At 39.8% G+C, this 15,800-nt stretch overlaps 1 protein-coding gene across 4 annotated transcripts in view; it reads left to right on the forward strand.

Annotated features, from left to right (window-relative positions):
• Fas1 (fasciclin 1 Fas1 domain-containing) overlaps positions 1-15,800 on the forward strand; it is a 226,998-nt gene that overhangs the window by 185,190 nt on the left and 26,008 nt on the right. For 3 of the 4 annotated variants that reach the window (XM_083041586.1, XM_083041589.1, XM_083041588.1), the window contains exon 8: positions 11,393-11,401. The exons of the other annotated variant lie outside the window; for it this stretch is intronic. In XM_083041586.1, coding sequence (XP_082897712.1) covers positions 11,393-11,401 — 9 coding nt within the window. The remainder of the gene's footprint in view (positions 1-11,392; positions 11,402-15,800) is intronic. 4 annotated transcript variants of the gene reach the window in all.

The raw sequence follows: 15,800 nt of genomic DNA on the forward strand, positions 1-15,800 counted from the left end.
CGAGCTTTACGGCAATCGTAAAGATTCTATCCGGCCGGGGGCTGCAGCGCCGATCCCGTGTATCGTAATGATTCTAATCTCGGCGAGTTCGCAGCCGTTTTAGCGCCAGGCGTTGCACGCGGAGCACGTGCGCGTACTCGAAATAACTCGCGATAATGTAACACCTCTAGGTATATATGCACGCGTTCGGCAACCCGATAAACTTTACGCAATGAAACGCGCTCAACTGAATTTTTATTAAACTTTAGAGCTTAAAATACGAGTCGAGAGCTTTCAGCCTCTCACCGATAGATATGAGAAGAAAAGCTTTCAAAGATTTTTAAAACTCAAAAATTGGATCTTAGATACAAGATTCTAATAATTCGTCTTTAGATTTTAATACTTCAATAAGTAAATAATTAAATTTTTTGATTGTATTTGCACGACGATGGAATATTTTATGTACGCACGAAATGCAGCCAGATAGAGTGCGAAGGATGATCAATGAGACGGATTACTACTTATTTGACGCGCGTGACAATGCGTCTTCTGACGAGGCCGATGTACTCGGCTATCTCTCGACGGAGACGTGATTTCTCAATTCCGTCGTATATTCTGCTAATCATTTTTTACATTGAACAGCAACACGAGCCAAAACACCGCCATTCACAGGAAATACATTTGCCTGTATTTTCGTATCACACGTGTAGCAAATAATTTATACTTGATATACTTAAGTGCAGTTACTCTCTAGTTTAATAACAGCATCATCGCTCGGATAACAGGAACAACGAGCCACTTTAGTTCAAACTACTTTATTTAAGTCAATAACAATTTCATTACTCGTGCAGGTGGCACCCGTCAAGCACAAGTACTACAACTATAACTAGGTCACAAAATCACTCTTCACAAGACTATCTCTCCTCGTCGAAACGAGGACTTATACTTATTTCATTTTTATTCCTTACTATGCGTCTCGATATCGATCGCGACATTATGGAGCGATGTTAATTAAAATCGGCTATTTATATTCACATTTATGTTATTGCATTTTTGAATTCTTAAATATTCTATTTAGGTTTTCAATTGGTATTAATTTTAATTATATTTTAATTAATTAATCTAATTGAAATGTCAACTTCTTTTTATTTTTTAATATCGATTTAATTTCTTAAATATTCGACTTTTTAAAGATCTTGAATCATATAAAGATTCTAGAAATATAAATATTGCTTCAACTATATATAATTGACAAAATTTAAGTTTAATAATCATAGAATTTTTGATAATGGCCTACGCGACTATCAAACACATTTTTAGACAACATCGCTCCAAATGTACAAAGACTCTCGATATAGCTTGCATCGATTGAAACGCATGGACTCGTCTGTCGATTCTCCCTCGAGACGCTTCTCATTCACCATCGGACAGCTGTTCCACTTCTCGGCGGAAATTCGAGAAAAATGTCGCTGAAACATTATTTCACTCCACGATATATGTATATTGTCACACACGAATGCCTACATGAACGATCGGAACACACGGCTCCGTTCTACGTATACGATAAGCGCATCCGTCCCGCGGCCTCGCCTCTTGCAATACGTGCCACATTATCTATGTGCGCGTGTATAGGGTGATGTGCGCGACTGAGCGCGCATTCACGGCATAATTACGGCTTTGTTGATGCACGCCGGATAATGGAGAAATTTAAAAATTCAGATTATACTGCCTGCCGTACAGTTTATGTTACATCGCAGTTAACGCGCCTGTTTGCGCAGCGATATAATTAAAAATGCGGTTGAACATTGTAAACATACTGTTACATCGCACTGTTACTGTGCATAATTAGTTTGATATATTTTTTTTTTGTTTCTTTCTATTCTTATCGATAACGGCAATTGCCTGAAAACCGGCATGGTCGTGCACATCACCCTGTATACGCTCTGTATGTGTGTCACATATGTATTATATATATATATATATATATATATATATATATATATATGTACTCGTATATATACGAACGTTTTACACAGGACAGAGGAATGGAATGTTCACGTGACAGCTGTCATCACATGCGATATCGACTGTTTTTCAGCAATGATCCTCGGCACGTCTCGCCTACTGTCTGCACCAGACCCTCTCGGCTCGTAATTTGGATCAAAGGCGATAGAACTTTTCCTAGCAGGAAATGTGTCCCGACAGATTACGTCAAATCATATTAGTCGTGCTCGACCTTTGATTCAACGAGTCTATGTATGTTGTGTATTTGTGCTCGAGAAACATCCCAATCGTCGATAATCGCCGATATGATCGAAATATATGAAACGTGATCAAAAAAACAAAATTATTTAGACATTGAAGTACTTTTCTAACACGGATAAAATTAAACGTATCTAATCTCTCTCTTTGACATTCGAAACTTTTTTTTCTAAATATTTTTCAAAGATTCTTCGAACCTTGGAGACTCTCGGATCGTGCAAACATCGTGTTTGTCGATCAAATTAGACAATCGTGAAGTAATTAAAGGACTCGGATTGTCATCGACGGTCGGCGATAGTTACGCGAGGTACTAATCACTTACTTCCAGGTTCACTCGCATATAGACACTGAGAGCGAGACAGGCGGGAAAACTCGATAAATGAAAGACAGCAAAGACAAAGTACCCGAGATCGGTGTGTAGGAGAGCACAGAATTTCATGTTCTCGCCATCACTGCACCGCGCGCCTCGTGTGTCTCACACCGCAGATCTTTTGCCGTCTCCTCTCGCAGATTCTTGCCCCCTTTTCCCCATTCCATTATGTCTTTGATCTTTGACTGTGCTCTCTTGCCTTTTGATTTTACATTTCTCTGTGACAGAGGGACAACACGTCTGATACTACGCGCCAGACCATAATTAAACATAATTAAACATAATTGCGCCCGGTACTGGGACACCGAATCAAAGCCCCAAATGCACATGTCTCTCTAAAAGACGTTTCGGAAAGAACCTATTCAGTTTTTTGAGTTTTCCGGCCGCTGGAAGCGATCCAGAATTGCCGGGACCGCCGAGTAGTTTCTCTCTGAAACTTTCTTTGACGCGATTTCGATCTGCCCTGGAATTGAATGGAATCAAAACTCGTGCGGATCTTTCGATTCGATGTCCTCGCCATTACATCATCCATCGCTGGAAGCAGGAACGAACGACGATCGAGGCTTTGAATTGTCAGAACATATCGCTGATTAAAAATATAATCGATAACATTTATATAATTGATGAAATTTAGTCGATACAATTTTGATAAGAAGAAAGCGGGATAATCGAGCAGATATTGGCACGGATGTATGTCGATTGTTACTTTAAATAATTTTCTACGTTATTATATAGTTTTAATGTACACGCGGGTGTCATCGCGCAAGTTTGATTTACAGAACTTTAGCAGATATACAAATAACGAATTTGTGATTCACCGATCAACATCGGTCGAAATCACGAAATTACATGCTGTTATCTCGTTTATCTCCATACATTTCGTGTTTTGCTCGCACGAAACGGAGCCAATCGTTCGTCCTTCCGTTCCGCGCTTCCGCTCATAATAATAATGACACACCGGTTGTCACGTACAACAGTACATCTGTATATAATGGATACATACGAACATATAATATATATGTATATATATATATATATACCTGAGATATATACATATATATACACATTGAGAATTCGAGTTACTCCACTCTGGCATTATCTCGCGCTTTGAATTTCGTTGCGACCCCTTCTCTTGCCTGTATCCACACAGCGAACTTGCTCACCTTGCTACTTCGGCAAGCATCTTATGCTCATAGAACCTCTGAGTCTATTCGCTCCTCGTACTTTGCCGAATGTTGCGAGTAGCCCTCCCTCTCCCCTTTCAACTCTCGTTCTACAAACCACAACAAACCCTCTTCTTGCATTGTTCGCCTTCGAACTTATACGTCCTTTCGGGCGTATGATTTGTAAATACACGATACAAGGTGATCGAGAAGTTTGTGTTATGATGTAAGGAGAGATAATTTTATTTTTCCTCGCACGGGAGCTATTATTTATGGCATAAGTGTTATAAATATACATGTATGGCCGACAGGTCTATCTTTCCTTTTACTGCGCGCGTGAAGAAAATCTCGAGATTTTTTCGAGCGGAAGATCAAAGGAGATTCGTGTGCTCGATAACCTTTAATTACGAGATTATTTTTAGCTTGTTCTTATGAATTTTACTTTTTAGTATTTCCTCTTAATATAATAAACCTTGCGAGAAGAGTTCACTGAGTTTCCCGAAGAGCGTAAAAAGAATTGTTCGGAACTTATAGTCTGGAAGTAATGTAACTAATTTAATATCAATAATTATGGCACAATAAAGTATCGATCACCTTGTATATCGAATTATCGAGATCGAGCAATGACAATTAACCAACCGCAGCCTTACCAATCGTAAGGCATTTTTAAGACACGTTTTATAAATTTATTAATTGTGCTGCAATGCAGCGAGACGCTTGAATTTATCATAAAATTTAACTTTCAAGAAATTCAAGGTAAATTAGATGCAACAATGAAACATTTGACATTAGAAAATATTGTGAAATCGAAAGTAAGATATATTTAATCACTGTACGAGTCTGCATATTTATCGAAAACAAACGTGCATTTTTCACCGATATTTATAACTTTAATATTTTTTTTTAATTCGTAAACAAGAGATGCATGCTTCTCGCAAAGTTATTTTCGCCGAACGTCTAACTACCGCAATAACAGAAATGTCTCCGGCGATCGTTCACGATGTACCGTGGAAATGCGAAAGTAAGAGAGCCGTCGATCTGTTGTGTTTCGCAAAGTTTCTTTCGCGTTCCGCGCGGAAGAAGAAAATCAGCGGAAATCTCAGGGAAAAAAAGCAAGCGGTAAGCGAGAAGCGGTACCATAGCGAAGTTGATCGTTTATGAGCGCGTGCTACACGACCGACTACTTTTTCCCGGCGCGGCATTAAATCTTTAAGCTCTGCTCCCTCGCGTTTCCCCGAAAAAGGAACTGCACTCGAAAGGAGAAAAACGCGCTTCCTAGGTGTCGGAAAGTTTTACGTTGCCGGACGCGTTTGCGGTCACCGCAAACCTTCCCAGCTTTTGCTAGCGCGAAGATCCAACTTTAACCATTTGAGCTAAGCAGGTAGCTCTCTGTCTAACCCAGGTACATTTATGAAATGCGTGGAAAAAAAGTACGGCCACTAAATTTTCATATTTGTTGCTTGTGAATATTTGAACTCTTTTTAAAATCTTTTTCTATTTTTAAGAATTACAATCTTGTGGTATCTGTCGTCGAATTCTTTGAAAAACAAAATAATAGATGCACTTAGGTGCACGATATTGTCGTTTCAATTATTATAAAATTATTAAATTTCGTTATATCACCGTCTGTATTATCGTTCGCTTGTCGTGTCGATGTTGCTGGTAAATTTTGAATTCTCGCGATAATTGCACGCGAAAACGATTTTATTCGCGGAAGATACTCCTGTGAGCTCTCGACGCGTCGAAGCGTTCTTCAGGATGCTAAAATCACAACTTCGACGTCGCAAATAATTTCATTTCTCTTGTGTAGCTGAACAAAGGGAATCGCGTTGTAAACGTTGGCGAAAAGCTTGCTATGCACTTTGAGATTACAAGCGCGAAGCGGCGGCGTCGCTCGAGAGAGATGGGTCTTTAAGGATTCGCGCGGAACGGAATTCTCCTTTAAGAGAATGCGACGCCGCGGCGTTTTCGCGAGAAAGGTAGTCGGCGAAATTCCGCGAAATTCCTGTAAGAGCTTAGTAACTGTAATTTCCAGGAGAGACAGGGACGCTGATCGGAAATTATGCAGAACAATTCGCCAAATCCGGGCATTCGAATCCCGGACTTCGATTCCTATAATAAGGCTTCGAGACTGGCGGCCCAGTCTCTCTCCTCTTGATCGCCTTTGCGTCACTTCTGCGCCGCAAATTTTCCATTCGCGATATCTATCCCCTTCGCGTACGCGAACGAAGAAGAATTTCCTCGTCGAAAAATTGAAATAGAACGAGACCGCCGATGGATATCGATCTCCAGCGCGAAAGTGCCATATTCAATGTACTATACATCGGTATCTATCGTGTCGCAGGCTGCATCTTCGCCGCACCCAGGATATCCGAATATCCAGAAAATTTTATACATCGTAGCGCGAGAATCCGTCGAGCATCAATCGAGACTCCATCGAATATTTTACAGATGGTGAAATGATCAAATGAATGGAAAGAATTCTCTCTCTCTCTCTCTTCTCAGATTTGAAGAAATGGAGCTAGAGAATTCGCAAAAAACTTAATAAAGTCGAACTTTGATAAATGTTGAATTTTCGAAGCGTGAATGACGTATCGTTCAATAACTTCCAAAATTTAAAACTTCGAAATGTGTCAATAATCTTGTCAAACTTGAATATTCAGAAGATGTCAGCGTTCCCTGATTTTTTTCTTCGTCCGCTTCCTCAGTTCGCCTCTTCAGTAAGTTGTGGAAATTTCCTCGTCCTTCTCGCGTTTGCACGTGCGATCGCACGTCCCTCGCAGCGTTAATTCGGCGGTTAAAGATTTCACCATCGTGGCAGAGCGTGTGCGGGCGGTTTCATTATGGGCTTCCGGTACAACGATTCACTTCAAAACGGCCTACTTGCTCGCTCATGGCGGGACTCAAGTACCGTACTTGCTCATTGAATTATTGCGCTCCCATGGTTGCGCACACGGTTAGTGCATGAGATCAGTTTAGTTTACAACGAACGAGCGTATACGTCGAGCAAAAGCTACGCGACGGTTTATCGTAGCTCTAACGCCGTCGAGGGAGAATCAGATTTAAGGAGTTAAATCGAATCGCGTCGAGTTGGTGTATGTCGAAAAAATTTTGATTAGTAAAAGCGGAAGTTATCTCTCCCTCTCGCGTAAAACGTACCGCGGGAATAATTGCGTTAAAGTCGATGTAACGATTCGTAAATGTCACGACAGAGAGATCAGTAATATTGTGCTGTCGAGAAATTTGAAGGGTTGAAAAAAGAATCATCTCGAAGAATGCGATAGAAAGGAATCGGTATAAATTAATGAAAATTCGAGAAAAGTATCAGAGAATCTCGCGAATCTCGTCGCGTTCACGAATCCACAAATTCACGAAGTTTCCGAATCTCTCTCGCTCCTCGACGACCATCAAAGTATAATCATTGTTTCCCTACGAATATAATTGCCTATGCAATTTGCGTCCGCGTAATATTCCGTTGAGGCAATGGAAGTCTATATTGGGACTATAACCGGTGGCATTATCGATCTGTAATGTCCGGCATTACATTTCGCTAAGTGTTCCATTCTGGTGACGCACCCTCAACCCTCTCTCCCTTTCCCGACCTGCCAACTCGCCGAGCTGTCAGCGACTGCTGCGAAAGTGGGTCGTACAGCTGTGTCGGGTCTCTCGGTCGCAAAATTCGCCAAGAAAACGGTTCCGACGTCTGGACCGTGAATAATAACGATTCGACAGGAGGAGGAAGATACGGAGAATGTACATACTCGGAAAACACACGGCAGCTCCGGGTCACTTGTCGCGTACGAAATTCGCCGGAGTAGAGTCGCAGCCTCAGCACGATCGTGCGGAAAATTCGCTGAACGAACGTGTACTCGCCTTAGTGTAATCCCCCGTGCAATTTCATATCCTCCATCCGGGATCGAATAACGCACGCGTGATAACGTCACGAAAATTATTCCGCTCGGCAAAACGATTCTTTTAAATGACGGGATTATTTTCCTAATCTTCGCGAAGCGTACATAATTTTCCGTAGAGGAAGATTGCGAATACATACTTATTCTTTTCTCTCTGCGAGTAGAAATAAAACCGGCGAAATGTGAAAGCAACAAACGCGAATTCTGCCAATACAATTCGAATTAATTATCCGCAACATATATTTGAGATCATAAAACGCACGCGAATTTACGCGTCATTTTTTTGCAGGACAAGCCCTTTGTTTTTTATGTCGCAGAATCATTTTCCATACATCTCCGTGGAATGAAGATAATTTATTTGTGGTAAAATCGCAAAAATACATTTTATTTTTCTGTCGAAAAAACATTAAAAACATTAAAAACATGGAAATGCACCATGAGTCATACATCCTGTTAAATACGATAAAAAGAAGTTAATGCATTTCTAAAATGCGTGCCACACATTCGGACCGTGAATATGTTAAAAAATTCGGACGATACATCTCGGCGCGTGATAGGGCAGATTTTCGCGAATGAAGCGGTGATCGCCGAAATGGACCACAAAGCGTTATTGACGAAAGGGAAAGTAATGGAAAATTGATCGGGTTTGATGACAGCCAGGTGTGAACATAAACGGCTCGCCGCGTAGTTATTATTTGATTCGACCGTATCGAAGTTTAAAACGCACATGCCAATCGCGTACGATTAAGTACCGCGTATTTTTTTTATACAATATTCGTTCATTCGTCATACTTGCTCACTCGACACTGAAGATTACCAGACTTTGATTACATTCCACACGTTAATAATTAATACTCGCAAATATAATGCAAAATCAAATAACTGGTATGGTAGAAATTTTATGTTGTTACGCAAGCTTTTTAGATAACTAAATCGCCAAAAAAGTAACAAAAAAATCTCTTGATACAAAGTGAACAAAAATCATGTTACAACGCGTGAACAAAGAAAATATTGATTTGGCGTCGAAAATGTTTTACGTTTTTTTTTTGTTTTTTTTTCAAAAAAAATGGCAAAATATTTGTCGAAAAATTCAGAATGATATTTTGACGCGGTCAACAAGGACCATCGATTTTACTTTTGACGTGATCGACGTCGATGAGAGATCGGTAAAAAAAATATATAACGTAAAAGTTGTGCGCTCGACACAACACGCGCCGATACAGGCGGCGATCCTTTAGCGTATTATTGTTTAATCCGACCGCGCATGAAATCGAATTACATCGACTGAATGTATCGCGCTTCGTACCTATGTGTGTTCCACGCCATTTCACGACGAGAGGATTAAAAGCCAAACGATGTTGAACGATCGATACGGGCGGGGGAAAATCGATGTTTGCGTAATGTACGCGCTAATTGGTCGCTGGTTGGCATAGAAAATAGGCGCCCCAAATATGCAAATGATGTATAATAAAAGATGAAAAACTTGACGCGCGCGAGAGGCGAGAATTGTATTCGGCAAAGTTGCTCTGCTAAAAAATCGTGAATTATTATACAGGTATTAAAATTTGCATATTGAAAGATATATATTTAAAATATAGATTTATCAAGAAGAAATTTAATAAAACAATATATCTCCCGGTTCTGATATATCATACATTTCGCGATCCGTCAGATATTTCGAACGTTTTAATATTGGAGAACGTGCACTTGAAAATCTTACTCTGGCCCGCATTATTAGCGCTATGGATTTTAAACCGCGTGTGCAGGAATCGCGATGAATCCAGGGAGCTGAGCAGCATTTCAAACGGGATAACACCGTCTCGCTGTGTGGCGCGTTTCGCGCGTAATTCCCCTGAAAAGTTAAACCGGGACGTCCCGTGTGTGCATATTATATGCAGTGTACGGTGCATCTGACACACGAGATGCGCGCCGCCGAAAACGCGTCTACGCGGCTGTGACAATCGAGGCGCGGCCCCGGTTGACATTTTCGCGTTTTCCCCGGTCCTCGTGTCGTAATTAATTATCGGTTCACCGCGACGAAAATAGACAGCCGCGCGCATACTCGAGCGGAATTTTGCGCGCATACGTTGACGGTCGGCGTGAATTCTGTCTTCGCCAGAAATTAGAAATCGACGTGCAATTTCACGCGCGTCGACGTCAGCTGACTCCGACTTGTTTTCCCCGAATGCGTTTTACATATCAACGAAAATTAATTCATTAAGCGTGATGGTTATTATGGAGCTGATTAGGAAAAAGAATTTTACAGAAGACTTTGCTTGACTCTTTTGTTCCTTTAATCGAAAACCAAGATCACGTTCTTATCAGTCGATAAATATGCATATAAAACTCGTCTGTATTTTATAGTAACACTGCAGCAGACTGCACAAATTGCGTATACGAGATACGATTTTATGGGGGGATCGTAAAACATCTCAAGATATGCCTTACGATGGATACTGATCCGCGGAGATCGCATTTTTACAGTATATCACCATCAATACTGCACCCTATACTCGTATCTCACATTTCATGGGCTATGCGATTGCGTCTGTCTCTTCGTGATACTCAGGTTAAAATCACAATTGATCAATGCAGTTATACGGTAAAATACATTTAGATAATCCCAAGGATTATGTCCTTCACGTGATACTGATAGATGTTTAGATAGATTTATTTAATTAATATCACGCATATATATGTATATGTACATATATATGCGCGAGCACATTTTCTGCATTGCGCGCTTTTATCGAGCCGGAAATCAAATTGCATCGCGAAGCCTGTGAAAATATGCGACAGCGTATCGTATTGGCGTAATTAAGCCCGGACAATCGCTAATTAGCGACGAGTTTATTGCGTGTTTATCGTATTCAACTATGATATAATCGTCATCGGACAATACGATAACGTCTGACGATTTCGGCACGTCTACTCGAAATTACACCAATACTTGCGGCTGAGTATATAACCGAGAGAAATTGTGGGATAAATATTTGCGAGCAAACAACGACGTGCGTCGCGAGTTAATTGGCTACTAGGGCGTTCAATAATAAGTTAATATTGCCACAACGCTAATAATAAAACTCGATTGTTCAAATAGAGCGGCGGACGGAACCGAGAACAGACGTTGCTCTCGATTCGTAAATACTTCGTAATTATATTCCGATAGTTGAAGTAACTTTAAATAAGTTATTGATCTGTGTGTATATGTACACACATGCAAAATTTAGTATCTCTTTTTTAATTTTAGCAGCGTCGAATGATTAAACGCACTTTGCTCCAAAAGTTTCTTTCGGTTATATACTTTTGTATATAGAACTTTCATGCCCTAATTTGCAGGATGATCATTAAAAGTCACGAAATTTCACATCTAGAACATTAATTATTTAATTGCAACATTATTAAAGACATTACAGCTCGTATTTTTCCCCGAGTTGATTTTTGCGACGTTTGTGTCATCCTGTAGCAAAAGTTCTTCCAGCACTCGATAGCACACGTTGGATCCATCGATCTACAGAAAGACACAGATAAGACTCTATCCACCCCTGTCAACTCACCACCTAGCCCACCCTCTTGGCAGGGATTTACATGCGAAACGCTTACGGTGTCTCTTACAGCGAACGACCTAATGACAAGTTTACCTTTCTCTGTTTTCTGTTCGCTTCTTATGTTATGGATCGACCCTGGTTTCCGGTTTCTCTGTGCAGTCCTTCAAGGTAATTCGCCACCAGCTTTTTCTCTACTTTCGCCTTAATCTCTATCTCTCTCTACTACATTCTGATGCATCATTCGGGTCATCGTTACTTCACTATGTCACCATAATTAATAATCAAAGCGTCTCTACAATAGATTTGTATATCTAATTAGATGTGGTTTATTATTAATGCTCTCTTTGATCAAAAATTGACTTGGAAGTTTTATGTAAAAAAATGTGCAATTGATATTTTTGATAAAAATATAACAGAAAAAGATGAAAGTTTTCGAATTGTACACACATTGCAAATAACAAATTTTAAAATTATCTTTTTATGGTGACATATATACATATACATCATACATACATCATTCACACAAACAGCCCATTTCGAATTCTTATTTTTGGCTCTTTTTCTATCACTTTTCGTTGTCTGTCTCTTTCAACATTTCTCTATCTCTCTTCATAAGCACATTCACAGTCTTTTTAATAGTTTCGTTTCTTCATGTGCCTCTTCTCGTACGCCGCCATATCTCCTCGCTCATCGTCGTTACCTTTCACTGCGTGCCGATGTACGATTATTGGCGAAGACATTTCCAGGATCGATTTAACGAAATAAGTAGAATTGCCTCGAAAAAGCGGAGAACATTGCTCTCCCTCTCTCGGATCCTTGGCTGCTGTTATCTCGGATCGTTCCGTACGAAAGCCCTTACTCATCTTCCCGGTGGAAGATGATACCAGCCAAATTTTTTGCCATCCGTGCGCGCGCGCACATCCTTCTAAAGAGGAAAAGCACTTTCACGTTCCATCGATCCTGGGCTTGCAAGCAACGTCGCCCATAAATGCGGACACCGGCGCGCATTACACGACGTCGCCGAGCTATGCAAACTATGAACCACCGTGAGAGCTTAATGTGCGCCTTTTCCGCATCCGTCCATACACACACAGTAGAGAAGCAGCACGAGCGAGCAAAGAGCGAGAGTAGCGTGCGCGCGTGCATTCTGGGGCGAAAGAAGCGACGAAAGAAAAAAAAAAAGAAAAATAAATAATGAAGAGAACGCGCGAGATACGCGCGCGCACGCACTCGTGCGCATTCGCGAGCGTAGAGCGGCCGCTGACTTTGCATTTTGTAGTCGGTGTTTTTTATGCGTCCTATTGCCTCTCTTTTTCAGCACTCTTCCACAAATCCCCTATCTCTCTCTCCCCGACCCGCTTGCCCTTGTTCTCCTCACGCTTGACGCGCCCAGTGAAAAACGTGCTTTTTTTCCTCTTTTTTTTTTTTTTGCACGATGCCGCTCAGCGTGATTTTTGAAGCCTTTTCCCCGGGACTATACCACCCCCGCCGCTATTTATGATGCAAATCGAAGCAGACCCCTTCCTTCTTACTCCTCTTTTTTTTGTGGTGCAGCTTTGCACCGGCCGATTGACGAATCCTATCTGAAAATCGGGTCGTTGAACCCTCGGCTTCTATGCGTTCATCTGATGAGCGCTTAGATGCGTAAGTACCTGTAGAGGAGAATTTACTTAAAAGGCGAATGGCAGACAGCTTTGGCGGAGATTTTAACATCTTTAGTAATATTTAGATGTCGATTACAGATGTATATCTGTGAACCTTTAAAATTGTTTTATTAGATTCTTTAAAAATTTTAACTTATTGTTAGTAGAAATATTGAAATATTTGGAGAAAAAACAAGGATTTTATTTAAATTAAAATTCTTGAAATTATTTATAAAGATAAAATTAATTAAATAAGCTAATGAGAAATTTGATGCTTTTGAGTAAGTATTTGCACAACTCTTGTTTATTATCCAATCATTTCAATTACAATATTCATCATTTCAATTCCAATATGTTTATGTTTTCTACATTTTTACTGAATTTTTCGAAATGTTTTTTCTTTCATTCATTCAGAATGAAGAGTAATAAAATTATAAAGATTTTTTTTTAAATAGTCAATAATATAAAGCAAGAAATATATTTATTACATCTTGCCACGATAAAGTCCAAAAATTTATTAGAAATACAATATGAATATAATTTATTATATTGGTAAGTTTTTCTTATATTTCTTGTGTTTTTTAACGGAAACGAATCTCCAATCTTGTCGCCTAGCCAAAAATCGAATTTTGCCAACTTTGCAGCTTGCCAAGCTGAAATTACGCGAAGACATTGCTCAATCGCTTTTTACATATAATTTGATGGACGAATAATTTTGGTTAATGTTTAAGTGCGAGTTATTATAGTAAGTTTTAAAACGGAGGAAGAATAAAATATAAGGATAACGAGGACGAGCTGGAGAGTGACGGCAATTTTGATACGCGTATCTCAACTTGTAATTGGGGCAAAACACATTTATATTTGAGTTTGTTACACAGCATGTTCCATAATTGTGCGTTTTTCCAAAACCAGAAATACTGAAAACCAATCTAAAAATAATAGCATTGCTGCAACATTAAGGCATTACTAATGAAATGAGATTTAATTAATGATAAAGAACGCGGCAATAAAATTTTAAACTTTGATTAATTGCAATTGTTTTAACACAATTTTCTTATATCCATATTATTTATTATATCTGATATTGGAGAAATTAAATTTTCATCACGAGATATCGGTTGCATATTCAGTCGTCAATTTATTCGTCAGGAAAAAGCGCACAACTTATGTAATATCTCGTATAAAGTGAATATTTTATGAATATTTTATCTCCTTTAGAAGAATTTATTTACTCGATACGTACAAAGTTAACCGATAAAAGCAGCCATATTTTTTTTACGAATATCGCGTATTATTGATCGTCATATCCGCGGATAATCACCTCGGAATATACCAAGCCAACCCTAATCGTTTCCTAACCGAAGATCCGAAGGGAGAAAATCGCGCCTTGCATTCGATTGCACTCGAAATGCACGCACGCTATACGAGCATCACAGAGAGAACTTCTGATTTATCATTAGTTTCGTTATAGAAACGCATGTCTAATAGATTGATATGTATATACGGATGTTAACGAGGACATAGTCGGGACACATACACACAGACACATATATTTACGCACGCACGGAGATATACATATGTATTCACAGATATACACATGACATTTGCATGTCAGCAATTTTTGTCGATAGAATTCTAGTTCATATAGAATCCTCTGTCGCGCATATAGTCGAGAAATGATATCAAGTGGACATTGCGAAAGGAATTTTTTATTTTCGATTCATGAAACTTTGCTTTGTGTCAAATGCTTAGACTTTAAAAATCCGCAGAATCCAAGATTCTCGGATCTTCTTGGAAGCTTCGGCATTCGTATTCTTGTATTTCGAGATTTCTGAGTTTCTTCGCTCCCGGGGAGTTGAGTGATTGTCTGCCACCCGAAACAAGGATCCTTCCAGATTCATTACTCAACACGCGGTCGTTCGCCATTTACAATCCTAAGGAAAGGAAGTCCGGGTTTCCGACGCGCCGCGCGAAAGAAGCGGGAAGTCTCGGGGAAATGAAATATGCCGTTGCGAAAAAAAGTCCGCGAAAAGCTCTCTCTCTCTCTCTCTCTCTTTCTATCTCTTTCTCTTCTTCTCGCGAGTTTTCCATGGCGAAGACAAGGCGCGCGCCAAACAAGCGTCGTAAATTTCCCTCCTCGAGAGAATCGTACCTCATCGAGAGAGGGAATGCAAGAGCTGCCTTCTTGCAGCCGCGTGTCGACAGTGGCTTTATCTCGGAAGAAAGGCGTCCGGTCAAATGTAAGAAAGTTCGCGAGAAGTTCCGGAGCGTTCTTCGTAGTACCTTCGTGACGGAAGCGGAATCGCGGTGATATTTGCCTCGACTTTTTTAAAAGTCGCTGATATTAACTCGCGAAATTACTTACATTTTCGATACTCTGCTTCTTCGTACAAAGATGAAACAACTAAAAGGTCACGCAGCTTAAAAAGTTAGATTGATATTATAAATTTAGACAATTGAATTTATTTTATTAATATCTCATTTATTTGTTGAAAAAACAAATTGTATACGCTATTTTTACTCTGATTTTGAGATTTCGCCCGAAATTGAGATTTACATGAATGGTGGCGCAAACACGCGCCATTAAATCGAGATGCTTGTTAAATAGAATAACGCATCGCATTTCGGTGACATAAACGCTCGGAAATCGGTCGCATCATTAATAACTTTATTCACGATCAATCACATAGTCAATCTAGAGCCCGCTCTCGTTTTTACCATAGCTGCATGTCGCGCTCGGAATAATGAACATCGATACTAATGACGTGTTAATAATCTGGAAAACGAAAACGCTGATGTAAATATATCCGCGGGCTTTGAAAAGCTATCTCTATCCTAGGAAAAACATCCGTGACACATTAGTCACTTTCAGTATTAAAATGACGTTTAAATGACATTTGAACCTCTCTTTTTATTTAACATCG

This window comes from Prenolepis imparis, unplaced genomic scaffold (genome assembly GCF_030444845.1).
Source record: "Prenolepis imparis isolate NDT839.2.m4 unplaced genomic scaffold, iyPreImpa1.0 SCAF_7, whole genome shotgun sequence".
Classification (NCBI taxonomy): Eukaryota; Metazoa; Arthropoda; class Insecta; order Hymenoptera; family Formicidae; genus Prenolepis; species Prenolepis imparis.